Source organism: Anser anser, assembly GCF_964211835.1.
Source record: "Anser anser genome assembly, chromosome: 2".
In the NCBI taxonomy this organism is placed as follows: domain Eukaryota; kingdom Metazoa; phylum Chordata; class Aves; order Anseriformes; family Anatidae; genus Anser; species Anser anser.
In genome coordinates, this window is record NC_139721.1 from 4,072,030 (window position 1) to 4,096,735 (window position 24,706).

Consider the following 24,706-nt stretch of genomic DNA (forward strand, 5'->3'; position numbering starts at 1 on the left):
TTGCTCGTAGAACAGTACATTCCTGTTCCTTGTAAGCAAGAGATATCTGGAAACATGTATTAAAAATAGTTCGGTCTTAAAAGATTCGGGCAGGACTGCTGTTAACCCCCGTTTATGCTCTATTTTGGGACCGATGGGTGTAGTGCCCATCACCTGATCTCCAGACGGTGGTGTCACGGATGTGAAAACACTGCTGGTCGACCTCTGAGCCCTCACCAACGCTGGGAAATGTGAGAGAAGTCATTTGCCCGAGGCGTTGCGTAATTACCTAGCGTGCTTCTCCTATCTTAGTGGTCATTCAAGAAAACAAAACCACGGAACTGCGTGGGCCACAAGTAAGGCCCGTATAACTATTCCTCTTCTTTGGAAACCCAAGAGAAGGCAGTAATTTTCCTCGATGATTCACCCGCCTGCGAGCAGGACCTATTTGAGGCACGGGATTACGGTGGGATCGCCTTGTCAAGCTCGTAACGTGCTGTTCTGTGCCTCGCCTCGTCGTGCTACGACTCATGCCTGGATGGGAGAGAGTACAGATTTAACAGATTAGAGGAGATCTGAGCAGCTTTTGTAAAATTTTGCTCGCAGGTTAGTTTTCGGAGTCGCCTGATTCACTGGGATGTTAACCTCCCCTTTCTTGTTTGTACCATGTGCAGGAGGGCCAGAGGTCAAAGTAAAGCATGCAGTCAGGTTGAAGAAGAGCTGGTGTCATCAAATCTCCTCCAATATACGCTTTACAAGTGTGCATATTTCTGCATTTAAGCTTCTGCTCATACCCCGCCTCTGTACAGTGCCCGACATTAACCCCTTTGTCAGGCCGAGACATTTTGTTCTACTTTCTTACTCTTTGTGAGTCATGAAAACGCCTTTTAAAGCGTTAGGGAAAGTACACTGAGAGTGCGTGGCAGATGGGGTACGTAGTCTCGTCTTCCTAACACACATTTTTAAGTTACTTTGGGTGCTGCGTGGCCTGATGTACCTGCACTGCTTGAATGATAGGTGAAAGATAAGCCTAATCCATCGTTTCTCTTTATTTTTAACCTTTTTAAATTATTTTTAGAAAGGAAAATATCACAGGACTGTTTCTTTCTCTATAAAATGAAGCCTTTCAACCTCAGGAGGAAAGGGAGTTTGCTGTATTACAAATTCCCATTGATATTCAAAACTACAGTCAAAACTATGTTTTCAATTAAATTTTGGCTTTACTGGCCAACAAACGTGAAAATAAAAAAAAAAATTTGTGCTAGATACACACATGGAAGTGTGCCCTCTTTACTATTTTAATCCAACTCCTCTTTAGACGCCATTTAATCTAGATTTGGAGTTCTTTGCTACGTAAAAGCTTCTGTAATATTTACTTCCAGCAGGTAAATGAATTTGCCTGCCTTTTTGATAAGGAAGAACGCCGCCGTTCGAACTTGCCAAATTCAAAACGAGCTTGGGAAAAGAATCTGCCTGTAAGATGAGCCTGAACACAGCCTCCAGGGCTTACACAAGGACTGGAAGACCTTCCAGAGAGGCTGTTGCCCTCCAGCTCGTGTGCTAGACGTGCGCTTGGAGTCAGATGAAAGTGCCTCAGGGAGACGAGCGTTACACTCGCCACAAAATTGGCATAATGGACCGGCAATTCTGTGTTACTTCAGATAAAACCCGTCCATTGTGCCTCCCGCTTACTGCACTTGAAGACTGCGACCGCTTTTTCTGGCGTGCTTAAAATCTACTGCTCTTTTTTATCTGTGTCAATTACAGCTTCAAAGTCTGCCTCCATCCATCATCCATTATTCCTGTCTCTGAAATTATCCGATCGCTCCCCATCGTCTCCTGCTTCGAGCAGAACTTCTCCAGCCCTCCCTTAAGAGCCTAAATCTCAGACCTCCTCTTTTGTCCTCCCTCTTTATCCATCCCGATGACAAATGCTCCCAGCCTGCTGTCAGCCTGCTTGTGTATTCAGGCAGCCCCAGTGCATCGTATGAAACGTTCTGGTATGACGAACTGCCTTCCTGCCCTGCAACTACCTTGTAAAAGAGGTGTTTGGGGGAAACTGAGTCAAATCCCTCCCGGACGGTGACGCGAGGGGACGTTGAGCCTAAGAGAAAGCTCTGGGCTTTAAAGCCATCTAGTACAGGAGCGTTATCAGTGACCTTAGCCTGTAACACGACGCGCTTGTTCTGAGAGATTTCCAAGCAGTAAGAGCTGATATGTAAACTTATTAAATTCTCCTGAATGCAATTTTGCCTGCCTGCCAGCAATTAAGCGTTTTATTACTGTAATTAAAATAATCGCTCCTGCCCTGGAACCTGTACTCTCTAGGTTTTATTCACCCAGGCCTTCTGTTATGATAAGCGTGTGTGCACTCTGTGGTTGTGTTTTGGTGGCGGTGCTGTTTGGTGTGTTGTTGTTTTTTTTTATTACGCAGTACTTGATTTCGTATTTGTGATAAACTAATCGCTATTCGAGGAGCGAGCTGAAACCTCAGACACTAGAGCAAGGTAAGAGAATCCCATCCCTTTCCTTCCTGCTGCGAGTTCAGCACGCCGCTAATTAGAGGGCAAATGAACTCTGCCACACGCAGAACGTAGCAAACCCAAACAGTGATGGAAAGAAAATGCTTCGTGGAAACACGGAGCTTACGAAGAAGTTGAACAAGTTCCTGTGTTTGCCGCGATTCAGTGACCCTGGGCAGTGCATCTCAGCTCCTCCTTTTCGTACCGAATGGGTGAAGAAATGCTTTCTTGAGACCTTTTTGTTGTGAAGTATTTATTACTTGTAGATTAAAACATTGGAACTTAAAACTTAAGTAAGATAACCTATAGCACTTGGTTATTTTAACTTCTCTCACGTGATTTGACTAGCTCAAAAGGAAATTATAGGAGTGAGTTGTTACTGAGGTGACCGAAACTGAGACTTCAAGTAATTTGGGGAAGTCTGGGAGGAGAAAAAAACCCAGACCAAAAAAAAAAAGATGCTTTTGGCTGGAAGAAGAGAAGCGCTCAAGAAGATGTTCCCTTGCTGCACGTGTAGAACAGTGTGTTGGGGTCACGTGGAGGCAGAGTTGCTGCTGTGGTGCTCTAAACCCCAGACATGTCATCTCCTTCTTGGGGCTGACTTTTAGGTTCGGTGCCTAATGGTCTGATTTACACTAGAGCCCGCAAAGAGGTTTGTAGCCGCAGCTGGAAGGCCTGGGTACTTGTTGGGGTCTGGCAGCGGGGAACCATACCCCTAGAGGTTTTGTCCTGGGATAAGACTCCTTCCGAAATGCTTTTTCATTCTCCCAAGTGAACATTTGATTGACGTGGTGCTGTATGTAAGGCACAAAGGAAGGGGAAGGACAGGAGAAGCCTGTCTTACCTGGCTGGGATATATTTCACGAATAATGTACAGTGCACCAACAACGTATATTGCACCATTATTTCTTAATAAATTCGCTAGTCTCGTAGGATAAGAGACTGAAATGCACAGGTGTGTGCAGAAAGTGAAGATGGTTGCGCATGCCATATAGATCTCATTAAAAGTTTAAATATCTAAATGCCAGTCTTCAAAGTTACGTGCCCGATAGCTTATTTCTGCTTGTGTTTGCTTGAGGAATATCTTCGGTCTAAAACGGTCTGAATTTACACGGCGATGAACTTCTCTGCCAAGCCGTGCGATCGATTTGCTGGTGTTAGGGAAGTTCAGAGGAGCTGCGGGCTCTCAGATGTTCCTGCAAAGTAGCTGGCAACTTCCAAAAGTCCGACCTGGGCTGTCTGTGAGTAAATGGCAGCCTATGAATCACCTTCCTGGCATAGTGCTGGAATATCCCACGCTGTTTCTGAGATGGAACCTGCCTTAAATTTCCCAGCATCTGTTAGTCTGGTGCTGGCTGTGCTGAGGGTCTCAGACACCGGTATGTATTCTTCGGTGGCTTCATCTAGGACCACAAACTGGATGAATTTAGGAGCTCAGATAAGCATCGTTTAACGCGAGGAACAACTGCATTTCACTGGCAAGTCCAGGGGTAGGAGGGATCGTGGAATAAAAGACCCTACAGGAGGCAGGGACAATGGAAAGCATTAAGCAGGAAATAGGGTATATGGTTAAAGGGGGGGGACACAATATCCTGAAAAAATGCTATTGAAATTTTTAAATGCTTGCTTTTTGTTGCAGATTAATCAGCCACTCGATGGGGATTAACAGTGGAGCACCTCTTTGTGTCGCCTTTCCACCTCTCTGTAGCAAGAATAACAACTTCAGCACTTCTTCAATAATAATTATGAAACTGGTATTAACTGAATGGCAATTATGGATTTTTAACTCTAACTCTCAGTAAACCAGCAAGCCATATGTTGAAATTCCTACCAAATAGCTTTTCGTCCTTGATGTCTCGTATCTGTACAAGAAGTTGCAAGATTCCTGTTTGTACAAGAGGAATATAAGCGTTTACTTGCCTGAGGAACAGAAGCTGAAAGAGAAGACACCCTGACTTGTTTGTGGAGTTATGGTAGTATTATTTATATAGATATAACAAAGATATATATATATATATATTTTTATGGTAATGAAAATGGCTCCCCAGAATGCTGACTCGGAATCTATGCAAGTTCAAGACCTACCTGTGGCACAGCTTCAGAAACCAGAAACCAAGGAGAATGAAAGCAGAGAGGAGACCATTAGTGAAGGGTCCATAGACCGGATACCGATCCGCCTGTGGGTGATGCATGGTGCAGTCATGTTTGGCAGGGAATTTTGTTACGCCATGGAGACGGCTTTGGTAACGCCTGTTTTGTTACAAATCGGTAAGTGAGTCTCGTTTCCCTTCAGCAAAACTTTACACCTAAATTTTCTTTGAAGTCAGAGGAAGAAGGGAGTGGGAGCTGATAACTTAAAAATGCAGGTGGTAGAAAAAGGGTTATGTTTTTTTTCATTCTTGGCTGTGCCACAGATTGAGTCGTGTGACCATGTTTAAGTGGGGAGGATTTTCTGTCTGCATTCACCTTGTCTAATACTGCTTTGCTCCATAAAAGTTTAACCTGGTGTAAGTTTTGAGTTCATGTGTAAAACTAGCACCCTCAAAAGCTTCTAAAATTCTGCGTTAAAAGGTAGGTATCCTCGACACCAGAATCTTCAGGCTATAAAGGACTGCAGTGAAGCTTTTTCGTTTATGAAGAAATGCTTCAGGTTACAGTACTTCAGAATAACTAGATGTTTAATTTAGCTTTTCCAATTATTAATGCGATGTTACATTCATTTCAAGCCACTAGTGAGTGTTGTGTTATATGGTTAATGTGCTTTGTTTATAATTAACTACACAACTGCTATGGATAAACCATGATACAAATAGCTTTAGAAAAAATGAGGGAGAAAGGGGAATTGGAATAGGAGTAGTTTATGGTAAATTTTGTGGTGAGTACTATAATTAGGTTTCCAATAAACTGCTTGCAGTATAGACAGTATCTGGTATTACCTTATCAAATTCAGAAAATCATGTTCTCTATCAGATACCAGAAAATATTCCATGAAAGTGAACGGAGACACTGCAGCGAGCATGGCTCCACGTGAATAAATCAATCGTGTGTGTACACCGTGTAAATGTGCATGCAATATAGGCGTGTGACATCTTTGCTAATGTTTGCTTTGGCTTATACAAGCAGTCGTGCCTTGCAGCACGCTCAGTTGTGGCCAAACAGAAGCACCCAGCCTAGTCCCTAAATCCTGCTCAATGAATGTTTTTCAACATTGTTTAAAAAATTCAAGGTTAGCATTTGAGATGAAGCATTTGTGTTTTATTTGATACGACCAAAGAGCATCAGAGATTGAATGTGCGAGCATGCAATGTACAAATCCCTTCCTCCTTGCAGTTATAAAAATGTATTTTCAAATGAAATTACTGGTGGGTTTACGTTGTATTAACAGACGGGTCGATAACCAGTACAAGAGCCGTGAGAGATCCTTATGGGTTATTCCTCCTCCAGGCTTTCCTGAAAATGTTCATTCTCAGAGCTCATCATCATCTTTGGATATATTATTGACATAGTTAAAATAGATTATAAAAGTATTACAACGTATTATTGATATACATTATACATGCTATAAATATATTCAACTCCTCTGAATAGGAGCTTTCTGCTCAACCCGACTGGCTGAATACAACACACGCAAAGTTCATCTAGGAATATTTATGATGGCTGTAACTTCTTTCAGGATTTTTGGGTTTTGGATAAGTCAAGATTCACAGATTCAGAATATTTAAATTGTATCAGGAGCCTAGGTTTAGTTACTGTCTACCGTGACAACAAAATACTTGCATCCTGCTCCGCATGGAGAAGACCCCCAGTTTTGTAAGTGACCTGTACTTTTTTTTTCTTGTTTGTGCTGGCACTTGGATGTTTAAATGTATAGCTGGCTGGGCTGCCTTTACCTTCCCAAACGATTAAGGTCAGACAGTATAAACAAACCATCCTCTTAATTACTGATCACTCTCCTGGTTTACAGTTCTTTTGTGAGCTCTTCTAGCAGATCTGTTTCCTCCAGATAATTGAAAAATCTCTCTTCCCTTCCTTCCCTAACCCCAGTGATCACCAGAACATTGGGATTTGGGGGAAGGGAAAGGAAGAAAAGAGCTCTAATTTCTGGAAAAGCTGGCAAATGGGGATGCAGTGATGGTGTTGAGTGCTGTATAGATGAGAAGTGGAGGTAGCTGGTTATAAATGTGAGCGTTTGGGGAATTAACTGAAATTCTCGGTGCTCTTGCTCGTGTTCTCTTAGCAGAGCACCAAACATCGGTGGATGCACTGAAGGGTTAAGTTATTCACGGGTGACTTACCTCCTGTTTTGTAATTACCTCTTACATGCTTCTGTTTACCTTTATCAACCTCAACATCTGTCTGCCTCAACGCGAGCTCTATTTCTGCCTCGGTGGAGGGGGCTGCACGGAGCTGTTTGGCTGCCGTAATATTCCCTCTGCTTCTTGTTCTGGTGAAAGCAGCGCTCGGTTCTTTGCTCCCTGAGATCTGTTTGGCTTGAGAAACTTTCCGAGAGGTGGCAGCTGGAGAAGCGTGGCGATGCAACCAACTAAAAGCAAACAAAATCGCTCAAAATAAACCAAAAAAACCAGAAGCCTTTTGGATGTGCAAGGCAGACTCCTTACAGCTGTACGTTAAATCTGAAGCTTTCTGGTTTGTACTCGTGTTCCTCATCTCAAAGAAAACCCTTGCTCCCCGAAACACTCTGAGATTCTTATCTGATGCCATGGTTAAAACCTTAGACGCATTAGCGTGGTGTTAGACGCTTTGTGCTTGCAGGTATTTGACTTCCCTGTTTGTGTACCCTAAACCAGAGGTGGAGCTACCATCTGGCCGATCAACCACCTGTCCTAACCACCCTGAGACTTCAGCAGCTGAAGGAGGTGCTCCCTTGGTGTGGTCCCTTCCCAGTTCAGCCCCGGTTGGATTGTCAGCGTGTTTAAATGCCAACAGGTTCTCAATTCCTTACAAAAGAGCTAAAGGTAGAGGTGGAAGCTGCTCGACTCGAAGGATACTGCGAATTCGAAAGCTCTGGAAGCCCCTGAATGCTGTACGCCTGCCAAAATACGTTCAGATTTGTGACTTTAATCTTCGTCTTTATTGCTGTGCTTAGATTGATGTTACATTGCCTTTTCAGAAGCGCAGCTACAAATTGGTGGCAGTCTTGTCATAAACGGGTTTTAGTAGCTTAGCAACAGGAACAAGACAAATGCATCTCCCAGGTTTTTTATTATTCTAACGTGTTCTTTGATTCCCTGCTATCTGCAGCTCAAGAGTTCAAAATTAAGCAGATAACTTGTTGAGGATAATTTGGAGGACGCAAAACTACACCCGGTAGGAGAACTGGCAGGCCGACTCCAGATGAAATGATAATAGGTGGCCCTTCTGTAAGTTTTAACCTCTAAAAACCTTCGTTAGCCTTTTTTTGGAGGTCTATTGAGGCAGCAGTTCTCCCAACCAGTGTTAAAACTTCACAAAAAAGCAAGTGGCAGCTCCTTCAGCACACTGGGTATAGTTGTACGGGTCAGTCCAAGGTGGTTTTGGAGGAGTTGAAGGATTTTGTGTTACAATTTAGGATATTCTCTGCATTAACCCTGACTTATACCAGCCACTGTTTGCTTCCTCTGCGACGTTTCCATATTATAAATTCCATAAGAGCACGAGGAGGTTTTGTCTTCTGAAACATCTGGTCCATAAAGCTGTTATCTGTGAGAGGGAATTAAAATCCCTGCTACTGTTAATGAGGGAAGAAAATAGACTGTCACTTAGTAACCTGGCTTCTAAGCATTAAATCTCCAAATCTACTGCCAGTTCATAATGGTTCGTGGAAAATTTGGATGCGGTTGGGAAATGGTTTTACAAGGGATTTGATGTGAATAAAGGTGAGGAGGAGGTAAGGACTGGCCTGGCATAAAAACTTGGAGAAATCTGTGTGCTGGGGCTTGGGGTGGCTCCTACCTTCAGGAGGATTTGCCGTGCAGCAAATGAATAGCGGTGACGCAAACATAGAGGTTAAATTTTATATTTAATACAATGAAAGCTTCACCAAACCTTTCCTGTTGCTTCAAAGGCTCTTTCCAGTGCTGTTGAGTGTTTTATGAATAGTTAATAGGCAGAGAAGTGACTGTCAGCACCAGAGCTGTTCCTCATTCCCCTGCATAAATTATTAAGGAGATTACACCAGTGCTTTAGGAAGAAACAATGTGCATTTACATACGGAAAAACACAAACATGCCTTGCTTACCTTTACAGCACCACTTAAATTTAGGGATGTTTCTCTGTTAAAAAGTATTTTAGGAGTTTTTCTCCTAAGGAGTACATCAGATGAGTGGTTTTGTAGAGTCACTGAAGTGCATCAGGCCTGGTACTGATTTTTACGTATTTCACGTGAGCGCCCGTCTGTGATGGCATTCGTTGTGCTGGAGAGTTAATGGGCTCTTGGAGTAAACGGTAGCCGGTCCGGCATTAAATATTGAAGCAGTTGGTTTTAAGCTTAACCCTGACCATGTGTCTTTTCAGGCAGGGCCACGAGGGAATAGTATTTCTGGAAACGGAGTATTTCGGTGCTAATTAATAGATTCTGATACAAAGAAAGGCTGAGCTAAGCAGAGCAGAACACAATAGGTTGGTTTGCTTTGGAAAAGCAATAATTTCTCTCATTATGTGCTCTCACACCAGCAGAATACTGTCGTCGCTGCTGTCTCACACATGTGGGATAGCTGTTCGGGGCTTTGGGCTGTCGGTTCTCAGCGAAATTTCCTTCTCAGCTCTTATGACTAAGTGCTTTATCAGCCCAAAGCTTAGCAGGACGTGCTCAAAGGGTCTTGAAATGGAGTTCACGTGGGCTTGCCAGGATGGAAAAAGTGTGTTAAGCAATAATAGAAATTGCTGATCCTGAGAAATCTCAACGTGGTAGCTGAGAAGTGTCTGTCCTAAGCAGATTTAATATTCTGGGGTGAACTTTTAGCATGAAGTAGCTGGTCTCCCCCTTGGAATTCACTGTTGATACCTGTCTGAGAAGAATGCGTGTAGGTAAAGAGGAGATTATGGAGACGTATTTAGCAACCAAGCATGAAATGTCAAAGATAAGTTAGCCTGTAGGTATGGTTCTTCAAAGGAATTAAAGTTATCAATTGCTGACTCAATTCAGCGTGGAAGGGGATAGTCTTCCACGGCTAAGCCTGAGATCAAAGGCAATCTGAAAACCTTAAAGACCTGGTGGGGGAGAGGGAAACAAAGGGATTGGATGAGCTTTTAGAGGCTGCCTATAATTCAAGTGAAAAAAAGCTGACTGGCTGGAAAACCTCGCAGATGGAGGAGCCTCTTCAACATAAAAGCAGCACTGGCTATTTATTTCAGCTTGTCTCTCCTCTGCCAGAGAATTATTTTAAGGGTATAAAGTATATACATACGTACAACAGTCCACGAATCTGTCTTACCATTTACCTTACCTTGCCTCACCAGGAAGAAACTGTCCAGGTTGCCCTTTGACTCTCCAAGTTAATTTTTTTCCTAAATTCCAGCTGCATCTGGGCTCCTGGGCGCAGCTGCATTTGGTGCTGAGGGCGAATTGCAGGATCTGAGTTCCGCCTTGGAAGAGTTAATGGCTTGAGAGCTGACCTGGGGGACTGCACCACAGCTGACCTCAGGGCAAGAATTGAATTTACAGTGGCTCCAGAAAACTTAGACCAGTAAAGGCTTAATTGAATACACTTTCCAGCCTTGGTAGCTTTGAAGATACTGTCTTTAAGACCACATAAAGTTTGAATTCGGATCTCAAGCGGTGGAAAGGATAAAACAGCAAATGTTGTGCCTTTGAGGCTAACTATAAAACCTCCCACCCATCATTTGTTAGTTATTGACTAATTTTATGTCTGCTAAGGCGTTGTGTAATACTAATTTTACTGTACTTTAAACCAAAAATCAAGTCAATGAGGCTTTCATATCATATATCACTTCTCTCTTACATAAAACACCTCTTGGCTTGGAACCAGCGGCAACACAGTTCTTGAACACTTAGTCTTTAGGAGAAGGTTTGGTTAGGGATTCATTTAAGGCACTGTTAAAAAAACAAAAAGGTGCAGTTCTCCAAGATGAGAACGCTTTGAATCCTCGGAAGTTTTCCTTTTGAGAAGCTTGAGGGCTGAGGGTAGTGCGAGCAACCATATAGCACATGCAAGAAACAGATGCGAGAACTGCGGGCAGATAGAGAAGTCACAACGTGTGAGACAAAGCAAATTGCACGACAATGCACGCTGTCAGCTCTCATGAGAGGATGGAGATTTAAAAGCAGTTCTCAATTTTGTTGCCATTTCTGTTCTTCAAACCCATTTTTTTTCCTGACACTTTAGGCTGTGTGTTGTGGGAAGGGCTCAAGGCCTCTAAAAACGATCACCCCTGAAGAAGGGAATGGATATTTCTTCCCTCCTGTAACTGCATCTAATAGTAAATCTTTCCTGTTCAGCACACTGGCGTTTTTTTAATCTTGACTAGCCAAGGTTCAAGAGAGGTTAAACTTTCTGGAATGATGTACGAGGACTTTGACAACTGTGTTGTCCTTTCCCAAACCTCTCCTGCTTCCAGCAGGTCCGGCAAAGCAGCAGAGATAAGGACCAGCTAATGCCACCACGAAAACTCAGCAGGTTGTGGGACTATACTGAAATGTAAGCAGAATTTTGGGGGGGTTAATTAGAAAATACCGGGTGAAATTCAGTTTTCTTTCAGTCTCTTGTCCCTGTGCTTCTTACTTCTCTCCTACGTTGGGTCGTTGGGAGTTCTTCCCTGCCACCCATCGTGTTGGTGCAGGTCAGATGTGCGCTAAAATCAAGTGGTTTTACCCTCACTGCCTCAGCCCTTCCTCTTAGCCTGCCTTCCACCCATGTCTGCTGTCAGCCAAATTTGCCAAAGCCCTCAGCTTTTTATACTTCTGTCCAAACACACTCCAGGACGTGGGGGGAAGCCTCGAATACACGCGCACTGAGCACAGGAATGGCTTTCACAGCGGGACCTGAGCCGCGCCACTCTGTCCAGAGCCTGAATTTGGCCCTCGCTGGTGACTTGGAGGTAACTTCGCAGTGGTCACACGATAGTGCTTCTGGGCTCTTTATTTAAGGCAGGCAATTGCCTGTTTTTCACTTGGAAAGAAACCTTTTGACTCTTTGGACGGGGTGGTGGTGGTGCAGATCCGAGGTTGGCGCACCTAGCTCTTAAACCTCAACTCGAGGGGCTTCTGTTCAATGTGGGTTGTGAAACAGGGTATGGAAAGGGGAAAGGCTGCGTACTCCTTAACGAACAGGAGGCTTACTTTTCAAGGAAATAAAATTAAGGCCGCTTTTGAAATGAAAAGAATGTCAGCGGGCCGCTGCCAAATCACGGAATGCTTTAATAAAGCTCGCTGCAAGAGGATTGTCAAAGCTGCAACCCCTTAAGCCTCTATTCTGCTCCGAGTCTCCTGTGTGCTTGTTGCAACAGCGTTTCTGCTGCGATGCACCCTCTGGGACTCCCTTTTAATCGGCCTTTTTTAACCAAACAACAGTTGAGAAGGGTTCAGATAAGCTTCCTGCAGGCTATTCTGCAAGAAATTATTGGAGAGGTTTGGAGCTGCTGATTGTTTGGTGCTGAAATTGAAAACGAGTCCGTTTAATTAAACACGGAAAAATCAAGTCACGGCTTTTATTTCTGTGGGCTTGGAGAAACCCCCGATAGCTCCTGTCCTTCTGTAATCATATTCCCTTATGAAGTCTGAAGGTGAGGTCCTGTAAATGGCTGTGGTATCGCTGTAGCATCCCTCTCGCCTGTCCCTGCTTACATTGAACCTTCAGAAATGGTTTGCAGGTTGGGCTCGAGGAGCTTTTAATCCCCTTCCCAAGCGAGGCTGCATTTCCCTACGCGGTGCCGATCTGGAGAGCAGGAGCTGCACCCAGATCCGTGGGCAGGATCAGGCCCTGCAGCTGTCCGGTTTAATCCTCAGCATCACCTTCATCTTTGGCAAGTGTCTCAAAGTAAGGTTGCTTTCAATCTGCTGCTAAATTTTGTACGCCTTCTGTTGGGATCACCTCAGACCTGGCTTTCTGCCCTGCTCTGGATCCCGATTTCTGGTCTCTCTGGCACAAGTGATAAAACCGAGCTGGACCATTTTCTGCATGTTCTTGTGTATGGGCTGTTTGGAAACGTGAATTTCCTCCTTTTATCACTTGTCCTGCCCTGTAAACAATGGTCTTTCAAAAATTCAGTCTATCAGAACTGAGCCCAGCACCCCCCCAGCCAGGATAATCTGCAAATTCCAAAAACATCCTGCTGGCTTTAGCTGAGCTCTCGGTCTGGAGGTGTTCAATACCTCCTATAAATGTTATACGAGGCGTTCAGTACCTCCTATAAATGTTGTATCTGGCCACTTCCAGAAACTACTTTATTTCTTTGCAGAGTGGAGATCAAGTCCACGCACTTCAGAGCTTACGTAGCTGGCCAGAGAATTCGTGTTAAATTAGATATTTTAAAATTAGGGTTAAACGTGGATGCTCCGGGAGGAACCTAAAGGCAACAAAACGGCCCCGGTACTCAGACAAATGATTTTTAGGGGCACGGACGGGTCGTTGTGGGATCCGCTGTGTTTTCCTTGCCTGATTTGGGAAGCCAGGCGTCGCGGCTCGCCAAGCCAGGCATTTTCTGGCAGGGAAGAGTCATTACAGGCATACCTGCTGCCTGACACGGGCTGCATCAGGTGACTTTAAAATGGTTGTTTATCCTGCTCTGGTACGGATTAGACAAATCCTATAGCGATGGGCTGCCCCTGCAGCCTCGAAAGCATCTGATCGTGTATTTTTTTTCGAGGTAGGAACACAAATGAAGAGCAGATGCACTGGGCTCTGCTCCTGCTTTTCCCCCCTGAGTTATTTTTCCGTGGAACTTGACAGAAATAGGCTTTTGGTGTCAGTTCATCACCTCTGTAGTTGTTCTGCACTGTACCTGCCTTTTTAGGAGAAAAAAATACGTTTATTTAAAGGGGTTAGGGGACCACTTAGGGGATATATTCCTCATGTCAGTGCAGCTGAAGAAGTGCATGGGGGAGCTTTAAAGGTATTTGGGGCAGAGGAGAATAAGATGTAATCAGTTAAAAAGCTGAGGTTGGCTCTTCTTCTGTGATTTAATTAAGAGTGCTTTCATAACTGCTCCCTGCTTCACTGAGGTGCTGAAAATCATGGCTTAAAACTCCTGTGCCAGGGCTCCAGCGGTTCAGAGGTCCAGAGGCTGAGGAGGTAAGTGAAGAGGAAGCTCATTTTTCCGTGCTGATGTAGCAGAAATAAATTTTCAAAGGTTTTTAAGCTGGAACCTTCCCGGGAAGGGGGCTTGGAACAGCTCTGTAAGGTACGAAAGGATTTCTGAATTCAATCCTAAGAAATGAGTCGGGTTTCCGTGGTTCAGGACTACATGATGCTGTGTTGGTGAGTACCCCCGTAACCCGGACGTGTCACGTTCATCAGTTCAAACGACGACAAAAAGCTCATGAGCCCAGTGATGTAAGGTGCAACAGCTTCTCCCAGCCTGATAGAAACGTGCCTCGCAGTTTGGAAAGGAGCTCTGCTCCGCTTTATCCCTGCTGGGGCCTAATTCTTGCACGTTGGGAAAGGAAATGTTTGCTGCCTTCCTGGAGAGTTAACTTCGGACGAATCGTTTTTATGGGTAGATCTGTCATTCCACGCACAGCCACACTGATCAAAACGTAACGTGCAAAAAATGGTTGCATGTAAAAAGAAAAAAAAAAAAGAATTAAAGTCTGCAGTACGAAGACTTTTCGTCCTGGGTCAATACATTTTGTCCCAAGCCATCAATCTCAGTTATTTGGTGAAAAGTGCCTCCGTGGATCTCGTCGTCCTTCGTACAGGAATGCAGGCAGAATAATTTTGGAAAAGCTCAGAATTTCGGAGCCGCAGCGAGCAGGTTTATCTGGCGGGGATCTGGGGCTCTCGTTCTGCTCCAATTACCCAAATTTCCTGCCTTCAGCTTCAAACTACGGCCCTTGGAGCTGAAAATCCTGAGATGGAGCTCTTTTTTTTTATAGCTATAGTTTGGAAGGCTTGGACGTGAAAGCAGCTATGCATTTCAGTCCCTCTGGTACGTGTGCAGAGTGCGTTTCGGTTGTGTTAATGTTCAAGCCAAAACACGCAAGTTTATAGGAGAAGGCATTTCGGAAAGTCTGAGGCAGGCTGTATAAACACCAGCGCTGTCTTTGCCGTCAGCCCCCCTCGTTTTTTTTCTGGGAGGATGGCGTTCTCTAACCCCCTACCCAAAAGGCAGGCAGTCGGTGTGATGAATACCTGGAGAGGGGGGCGATCCCGCTTCTTTTTGGGGGGGAAAAAAAAAAAAGGTGAGTTGATCAAAATGCTCCGTGTGACAGCCCCCGTCAGCAGCCTTGGTTTGTCTAGAGCTCGTGAAAACAGCCGGGGTACGGCGATGTGCTCCCGCAGCGATGCTCTGACTCAGGGAGAAACCATCCCTCCGGCCCGAAACCTGCGGCTCGCTTGCTGAAGCCAACGGGCAGGGCACTAATGGGATTTCTCCTTCCCTCAGTACGGCTACACGAGGAATTAACCTCAATAAAGGCAGCGGCGTAGAGGAATGTAGCTCCTCTGGAGGAGCTTAGCGTGGGTTATTTTCCAGATTCCTCTCTTTTTTTCTGTAACGAAGGAGAAGAAGCGGGGCGTTTATCGATAACGCCCCAGTCAGCGGCGTTTTTAAAACATGAAATAACTTCAAGGGGGTCCCGAGGACTTCAGAAAGGGCAGGAGGCTGGAAGAATAGCTGCCAGGATACAAAGGTTAAGCAAGATCCCTGTGATGTTTGTTAGCTCTCGTGTTTCCTTCGCTCTAGGGCACTGGCCAAAGGAGCTGCCCGCGCTGCTTGAGGCCCTTAAGAGGACCACGCGAACGTGATCCCAGCTGAAATTCGGAGAGAACTGCTCAGGGGGGGGGGTGTCAGGCCAAAAGCCACCTTCCTGAGTCACCCTGTGCCAAGCGTGTAGCCTAAAAACCAGGCTGGTTTTCCTCAATGTGCAAAGGCAAGCTGGTTTTTGCTCACTTGCCCTATTTAATGCACGCGCACAGGATTTGGGATGTCCTGGCCACGCTCTTCACCTTACCGTGGCTCGTTGTTGTTAATCGTGCTTCTGCCTCTCATCAGGCTGAGTAAGAGCAATGCAGAAGGGCAGCCAAGGCTTCCCCTAGACCAAAACCCCATGGAGCAGCTGCTGGGCTGCCCCCACCCCGCTACCAGCAGCCCCGTGGCCGGCAGGTCCCCGTTAAGCAAGCCAGACGTGGTTGAAAAATTGCTCTTAATCATTAACCAGATTATATGGGGGCATCCCTGGGTGGCACAGAGATTTCAGAGGTAACACTTGAGGTTTGGCGCTATGTGGACAGGAGAGAATAGGGTTTTTTAACACCGCTTTGGGGTTGGGTTCGGTACAGCGGCGTCATGGTCCTATCCCAGGGTATTAACGTGTTAATCGCTGCAACAAAAGCTCCACTGTGGGTAACAGAGCAGGCTTGCACGTCGGTGCTAAAGGATTTTACGTTGCCTACGTAAATCTGTTGGGTTTGGGGATTGTGGAGTGCGCTGGAGCTGGAGAGTTTAGAGCGCGTCTGAGCTGAAGTGCCTCTGTTTATAAACTTAACTGGTATTTCTGAAGCAGTGCCGGGAAAGTATCGAGCCCGGGACAAACCGGGCTGCTGCATGTCTTCAGGCGACGCATGTCATTGGAGCTGCTGCGAGACGGAGCGCCGCAGCCTTACGTAACGCCAGCACAAGTGGGGCAGCGGGCACAGCTCGCGCATTTTAATTACGGTCCCCTAAACGAGGATCGGCGTGGCAAAACAGCTTGCTGATCGGGGCATTCCCCTACGGGTTTGCAGACCTAGTGTCGTTGCTCGCAGGAGGCAGCGTTTCAGCCTGGGAATAAGCAGGGTGACGTTGCGGAGTTAGCCTCGGGTGCTTGCGCGGGTACGTAGGGATAATTGGGCACAACCTACGTCTCGCAGGCACCCCAGAGGAAGCTCTCAGCTTTTTTTTTTCTTGATTTAAACATCTCTGTTACATCGCCAGACCTACTCTTCGCTGGAAGTTAGAAGGCAATGTTTTTATTCCTGCTGGTTCAGCACGCTGGGAGTTGCGTCGGTTTTAGTCTGTGTGCTCCACTTCAGCACGTTAAGCACTGGGATGCAGATTTATTGTTAGTGTCAATGTGATATAGTTCTAAATATTGGTTAATGAGTGACGGAGGGAGGCAAGATGAAAACAAGTTGCCCAAGAGCCAAAAAAGACGGCACAGGTAATCTAGAAAACTCCAGTGAATTGGTTTTAGCAGTTAATTTTTACTATAACAAAAATATCGACAACAGAAATCGATTCTTGGGTCTTTTGACCAAAGAATTCAAGCGTATAATAAATGTTGCCTTTCATTTCTCCTCTTCAGCAGCAGTAGGGGTAGCTAATGTTGGCACCTCTGTTTATTAGCTGTCTCCTGAGATATTGGTTAAGAAAGCAGAAAGTTGGATTGGTTCAGTAGCAGTAAGCTGGAAGTAATCTTCTACCTGAATTACTGCAGGTTACTGCTGTGGAAGTAGGCGAGTAGGAGGTTTAGAGACATAGAAATGAATAAATAAAGCCTTAAAAGCTTTCCTTGGCAGCCTTTGTGACCGTGCTAAAAGGAAAACCCCGTTTTCCTGCCTGCAGATCAGCGCTCGTGTTCCTTCTCTGATGCTTCGGCCCTCGGCTGTTCTCAGGCTATTGCTTCCCCTCTCCCCCTTTCACACGGACCTTTGGCTCGCTCCTCTTAACACATGCTTCTCTTCCCTGACACAGCACTGTAAACCTTGGCTAGAAAGTGGAAATGGTCAGGGGAGCCACGTAAACCTTTCCCCACCTTTGGCAGAACGGCGGTGCAGCAGCAGAGCCTCACGAAACACCGACGACTCCCCCCCTTGCCAAAGAAGACGTGGGGAGGACAGCTGCAGGAGGCTGAGAAGCAACAACTGAACTGAGACAGAAAATGGGAAAACGGGATAATGAAACCCTTTAAGAGGCCTGTCACTTATTTCCTTAATCCCATTCTTCAGAAGGGTCGTTTCACCCAACGTGGGTGCTGCTGGCTGCACCAAAAGACACGGTGACTGCGTCAGGAGGGTGCAGAGCTTGAAAACACCTCCAGGACTCTGTGAAACACCACGCTGTGTTTCGGACCGAAGCTGCTCGGTTGTTTGGGTTGTGTTTAGGAAGCTCCTGGTCCGGTTGTGGGCATGGCGTGTAGCCAGGGGTGTCAGGCACAGCCTCTCGTCATCCTTTCCAAATCCTCCAAGTTGTTTCTGCTGTCAGAGCGTGACTTCTTTACACCCGCCTGCGGAGGAAATTTAAAACCTGAAATCCACGCTTTAAGGAAATGCCGGGCAGATCTTCCAGCATCTGAAGCAGTTTCATCCTTTTCATATCCCTGTTAATTATTTGTTCATTTATCTCGGGCTAGATCCAGCTTTTCTCTGTAGCCTTGTCCTTACGACACAGAGCAACTAAGGCAGAAACGTGAGTGCATTTCAGAGGCAGGAATCTGCTGTAAAAGTGTTTGGATATCATGGTGAGGAGGGTGCGGGGTCCCTGCCCTGCATTCAGGGCCCAGCCACTTTTTCTGGTGGCTTTGGAGATCAATATCTATATTTTACCCTGGGGTACCAGTCCCTCAAAATACTGCGCCTTTTATATCCTCGTAATACCCCTTTTAATGATTTTTTTCTCTTGGTTATCGCTCCCTTCTCTCCCCTGACTGTCAATAACCCACCCAAACAGCGGCAGCATGCTTGAACCATCGCTCTCACAGCCCGCAGCTGATTCCTCGTTCTCACCTGGCCTCGCTTCGTGTCGCCAGCAGCAATCCCAGACCCTTCAGAGCGAAGGAGAGGATGGACTTCTTGCGGCTGGGCGATGCTTCGCGCTCTGGAAAAGTATGTTCAGAATGCAGAGCGCACGTCCTGCTGCCCGTAAGATGCGTGTAACGTGCTGACAGCTCGTGAAAGCTGCGGACTGGGCAGAAAGGCTCGTGTTTGACAGCCACAAGAAGAATTTCAGGATGGAAATCTGAGCAGCGGGAAGATCTAAGCCACGGTTTCGATACCGTTCCTGTTTTACGTTCTGCTTATTGCCACGGGTCATCTCCGAGACCCTGAGCGAACACGAGCTGCCTGACAGCTTGATAGGCTGGGATTTTTACGGAGAAAGCAAACGGCGATTAAAAAGCTCGTGGTGGCAGGTTTGTTCTGAGCTCTTCCACCTGCACGTGGGAGTTGAAATGAGCCCTGTGGTCGCACACGCTGCCCGCTATAATTTCTCCCCAGCATCCTAGTGCTGCTGGCAGCTTGCTCAGGGCACAGGATACCGTGACATCAGGGGTGCAGACTGGGGGCTCTCTCTTCTCATACGGCATCAGGCCGTGATTGCAAGGAGTTCTTAAAAGCAGTTCCTTCTTAAAAGCTCGTACTTCCAGCTCTGGCAGCTGTTCAAATAGCGGTAATGGGCACCAGGAGAAATTACTCTGCTCTCTTCCACCCCGTCCCTCTTGCTCAGAGTTTCTCTTCCAGCCCAGAAGCTACGGGGTGGCTCCTCGGGGGTGCTGTAACATCAGGGGACGTGTTCGCTGTGCTGCAGGGTCGTGGTCAGACCATCAGTCAAGTCCCTCCCAGTGCACTGCTCCAGTGTGTGTACTGGTCCAGGTGTGGCTTCACAAGGGTTTGCGATTCAAGCTCATGGTGGTACAGTGCTCAAAAGAGGCAGGCAGCTCATTTTCAGTTTCTCAGGGGGATCCAATCGTGAGATAGCTCAGTATTTGTATTTTAAAGGTTAGGGAGCAGACATCAGCTTGTGTTTCTGCAATGATCGCAGCCCTATTCCGAAATCCCTGTTCCTCATATAGATGCTCCAAAATGCCCGAGTTTGCACTGTTTCCTCCAAATCTGCTGCAACAAGACGAAGAGCAGATACCGAGGCTCCGACTCTTTCACAGCTTTTTGACAAGCATTGATCTTTGCTGGCTGCGTTCTTTAAAAATACAGCCCAAACAGAGCAGCTTGCGGAGGGAATACATTTCAAACAGATCAATGCACGGTATTTTTAGCAACACGCCGTATTTTACAGGGGGATGAAGCTGCAGAATACAAAGTGTTTACGTGCAGGGCCCAACAGCTTCTTGTGGTAGCCCAGAAACTTGGACGGTGTTTGCTTTTAGGCGCATAAACAAGTCTCTAGGTGATGATTTCTGACGAATGAAACCAGGCGCTTAGCATCCTATTCCCATATCAGATCTTATTGTTAAGCTTATAAAGAACTATTTTTCCCCCAATAGAACTTATCAAAAAGAGGTTTTGAATAGAAAGCCCTGCATGGGACTTAATCTTTCTTCCACGGAGCCCGTGACCTCACGCAGCCCTCAGCCCGCTGGTGACACAGTGAGCATTTCCTGTGAACCGTGAGCAGTGCTGGTCCCACTATTGTTGGGCACTTTTTTTTTGTCTGGGAAAAAACAAACCCTTATTTACTAGAAGCCAGTGTCCTGTTTGTTTGTAGCTGGCTGGGAAATGCCATATTACAAGAGTCTCAGTGGCTGCCGGCGCTGCTAACAGAAGCTGTTGTTGTGTTTTGCTCTTTTTCTCACTGATTTCTATGAGACTTCGGAGTCCGACTTGTGACCTGCTCCGGATCCAGTTCACGGCACAAACGCTAACCTTGTTTATCCGATCTGCTTTTTTCCTCCTCAGTGTTTCCTCAGATTAGCTGTCAGTAAAATGCTAAATAATAATCCCGCAGTTGCTGTTCCTCCCCCTTTTTCCCCCCCGAGAGGCCGCGTCGCTGCTTTTCCAAGCTGGCGCACGGTCGAGCTGCTACCTGGCAAGGCCAACGCATCGGTGGAAAATTCCAGGCAAAATAAAGGAACAGCGTTGCACTGGTAATGGGATGCAGCTGCTCTGGCCTTCGAGTCCTCCTGCAAGCCTCCTCTAAAAGCGTTGGCTGCGGGATTCTTCCCTTGGCCATCCGAAATCGGCCCCAGCCCAGCCAGAGCCTGTTCCAGGTGGGTACAGCAGCTCCCAGCAGCTGGGACGTTTTACATTTGGCTGCGGCGAGGCCGTCATGTCGATGTCAGGCCTGCTGGGCCTTGAAATCTCATCCAAACCGGCGTCTGCACATCTGTGGTGCGCATCAGAGGCTGGATGCTGCCTCCTGGCACGGCACCGCGGCCAAGGGTTATTTAGATCCGTGCTGCGTCAGAGTCCCTGCCGCTAGATGGGGTATCAGGAGGAACTTCTTGGTGTTAAAATGTTCCCTTTGTATCTTCATTTCAGCTCATCGTCTTGGATGCCTTCTTAACTGTCTTCCCGTTAAAAAATATTGTATGAAGCGGTCAAGTTGTGTAGGGAAGGTATAGCACATACATACGTGGAGAAAGGAACCATTAGGATGTGTAATTCCCTTCCTCAGCTGCCCAGCACCCTTCACAGACACAATTTCTCTGAAGTTTCATTGACAGAGCTCCTTCTTGTGAGGCTGCAATCTAACTTTCGGAAGACATCCACATTATATATTTATTTATATTTAAATATTTCCATGTCCAGTCCCCGTATTTATTTTATTTCTGCTGTCAAATCGTGGACACCGACATAAATCTGCTTGCGATGCACGTAGCCATTGAAGGTACTAAAACCTCTTTTAAGGAAAGTGGTTTGGCTTTGGATTTCTCCTTGTCTGTCTGGAACTTCGTCATTTATATCAAAACATCCTAACCCTACTACTGAAACGGCGACGGTGCTGTACACTCTGCCAGTAGGATTATGTCTATAAGGTTTGTTTTGAAGCCTCGCATCATGGTGAGACTGCTTGAGAACGCTCCTTCTTGGAAGACCCATGGTAGGTAGGACTCCGTGAGCTCAACAAATGTTCGATTTCCCATCACCAAAGCAGGGTGCAGACATCAGAGGCAACACCGAAATCTATACGGAGAGAAGAGGCTTCTCTTGGCACGGAGCATCATGGTTCAGACCTCTGCGTGGTACAGAGCAGAGGTTTGATTCACTGGGTAGACGACGTCTTCTTGATAGCACATCTCAGCTCTAACAGAGAGAAAAGAAATGCAAAAGTGAGCTTTTGGTAACTAACTTTCCTGCCCATCGGTAAAACGATTGCTTTGTTCGGTTGCTCATATATGCAGGTGAGCAGGCTGGTGCGCGAGGTTCCAGGAGTTGTTACAGAGCTTTGCTGCTCAAGCAAGAGAAAAATGTTGAGAAAATCAAGCAAGAGGAAAGAGAAAAATGGTCCTTAGCAATCCGGGTGCAACCGGTGGGAACTGCACCTCCGTGAAAGTTATCCCTTTCCTGTTTATTTGGGGGAGCAGGGAAAGCTCCTGCAAGACAGAATTTTAGGAATTCTGCTTGGTTTGGGGCTAATGGTTCTTCTAGAGATTTTTACCACAGCCTCTTTTTCCAAAGATAGACGTCTTGGCTGCTAAAGAGTAGTTCAATAAACAAATCCAAAGTGGTTTGTGTAAAGCAGGATCTCCAAACATCACGTGCTTGGATAAAGTGTCCTTTTTTTTTCCCTTCCATAAAAGCTACCATACATCCCTAGCTCAATTTTGAAATCCTTGAGGTCTGCATCTTTTGCAAGCCATTTTCAGTGCAAATATTTGGATTTAGGCTTTTATTTATAAGTGATGCTAGGAAGATCACCCTTTTCCATCAGCGAAGATGAAGCCTTCTCAAGAAAGCACTTGAGTCTCTCTCCTCTGACTCACAGGGGCTACGATGAGTCTCCACGTTTCGGCATGTAACAGAGGTTGGGTAAAAGCCCTTTTTTCCTTTTATTTACTGCTCTGTAAAATCTTTAAGCTGCTTTGGAGTTATTACATGTGAAGTTGACCTTGAAAGTACTGAAGTCAGAGTAATGGTAGCAGTAAAAATCCCTGGGTTTTGATAATCTTGGGACATTCTTATGCAGGCTGGTGAGCTGTGGCTGTAAAGCATGCACCAAGCAGCTAGCTTTCCAATTTAGAAGCGTGCAGTTTTTGCAGTCGAAGGAAAAATATTTGTAAACAGGTCCTAATCCTGTGCAGAAGTGACCATTTCAGACGGATTAAGGTAGCGTTTTGAGAACTTTTTTGGTTTTTTTCACCCTAAATAAATCACAGGCTACTCGGCATTTAGTTTTGCGTGCCCTGAGCTAAACGCGTCCTCTTTTCCATGTTAATTTTCTTTGGAGCGAGCCCCCTTGTGTGTGCCCGTGCAGGCGTACGCAGGCGGCAGCCTCCTGGAGCAGGTGAGGTGCTGGTTAAACACACGCTGCCCAACTGAAATCCCAGGGAAATGGAGAATTTCTCTGCTTCTCTTCGGGCTGCTGGCTCGCTGACAGGCACCAGCGAGCAGGATAGTGCTCGTACAAACCCAGACTTTTCCCAGGGATCTCAAACCTGGTGCAGAAGGAGCCGATAGCTGTATGGTAAGTGCTGATGGGGAGGGTTGGTCTCGGGCACAGACCTGGAGCAAAGGAAGGCGGCTACACCAGGATGCTCTCCCCGTTCCCCAGGGGCACAGTTCCTACCGGGGCGTTTGGTCCAAAAGTGCAGGTCGTGCAGGTTTGGAAAAGGCAAATCTTCTAATAACTGCACTCATCATTGCAGCCATCGAATTATATCACATAGACCCTGGCTTCAAACCTCGATTCTGAATCCTGACGGTGAAATTGGTTTTTAATGGTAGCTTCTGAGCAAAAACGTGTTGTTTTTTTTCCCTGTAATGTAAGTACTGTATCACCGCAGTCTTGGGAAAACCTGCTTTAGCTAGCGGAAGAAGTCAGCATCGTTAGTCAGGATTTGATGGCACTTTAAATAACAGGAGATCAGACTTCCAAACTTGCAGCCTGGGCTATTCCGGACGGGGATTGGTGTAATCCTGCTGGCAGCAGGTGCCTGAGGACGCAGAACGGAGCACGAGGGGCAGGTCGATGCCCCCCAGCGAAGGTCAGACGCTGCTCACACAGCGTCTGGCTCTCAATTATAAATGATTTTCCTTCGGAGGATCAAGACACCGAGCTTGTTGGTCTTGGCATTCGCTGGGCTGCCAGCGATCGATTGTTTTGGTTGCAACGCTTTGCTAAAGAGCACGTCGGAGGGGTTACCTGACCTGTGCTGAGAAGCTCAGATGGGGACAGATGGCAAAAAAAAGACCTGAGCACATCTCTTCTGGACCAGCCTGCCATCTGCAGGCCGCTGCTTTCCGTGCTGGAGAGGTGTAAAGCAGAGCTTTTTGGTTTCCTTCTCCTCCCACACAGCTCTCCTTCTCCAAAACTTACTATTTGTGATATTATTTTTTTCCCTAGGTAAATATTACATTGTAAGTCCAGTCTGTTTCCATCTGAAGCTATGAATAATTCCCTGGGTTCTGAAAAAATAAAAATAAAGCGAGGATATTAGAGACAAGCAAGCTTCTTCAGCTGATCTCTGCATTTTAATGAATAATTATTTCTCCTTCCATTGTCCATTGATCAATTCTATCATAAGCAAACATTTAAAAATTTCCTTAAAAATGGGAAATTTCTCATGGCAGCCAAATTCTGCCCATCATCCTCAGCCCATTCAATCTTTAATAACTCTTTAAGGCAGTGGCCTTGAATGTGCAGTGCTGCTGTGATCTTCGGCTGCTGCTGGACGTTAGAAGCCCTGGTGAGCCAGGGACGTGTGCACAACCAGCTTGCTTCCAAGCATCCCAAAAATCTTTGGTTTTATCGTCTGTGGATGTACCGAGGATGCAGCAAAGCAATCAGGCTTCCACATGGCAAATCTTGGCTGCTGCTCCTTTGCAGAGGCACTCCCTGCTAAAATCCTAACAAAAAAATGAGCGTGTTCAGCAAAATTCAGCCAAAGTGGGATTTTGGGGCACTGATTCAAACCTGGTGTAATCTAGCCTGATTAGTCCCCCCTTCCTTTTTATTTTAAACTTTTATTCAATAGCTGAAATATACTTATCGTTGTGGTTTTTAACCATTGTTAAGAAATCTTACCGGAGTCATGCATTTAGGAACAAATGTAAGTAAGCCAAAGATCAGTTGACAATTTTATAATGTAGAACGAAATGTCCTGCACAAGGTCAAATGTCTGCTGCGTACCACGTAACCTTTAAATCCTTTTTGTC

At 46.0% G+C, this 24,706-nt stretch overlaps 1 protein-coding gene across 8 annotated transcripts in view; it reads left to right on the plus strand.

Annotated features, from left to right (window-relative positions):
• Window positions 1-24,706, plus strand: part of SLC45A4 (solute carrier family 45 member 4) — an 82,233-nt gene that overhangs the window by 44,879 nt on the left and 12,648 nt on the right. For 7 of the 8 annotated variants that reach the window (XM_083823801.1, XM_083823800.1, XM_083823796.1 and 4 more), the window contains one exon: window positions 4,141-4,769. In XM_083823801.1, the coding sequence (XP_083679927.1) occupies window positions 4,526-4,769 (244 nt within the window). In that variant the 5' untranslated portion in view covers window positions 4,141-4,525. Of the gene's footprint in view, window positions 1-2,413; window positions 2,487-4,140; window positions 4,770-24,706 lie in introns of those variants that run through there. The other variant, XM_083823795.1, reaches the window with a different exon arrangement.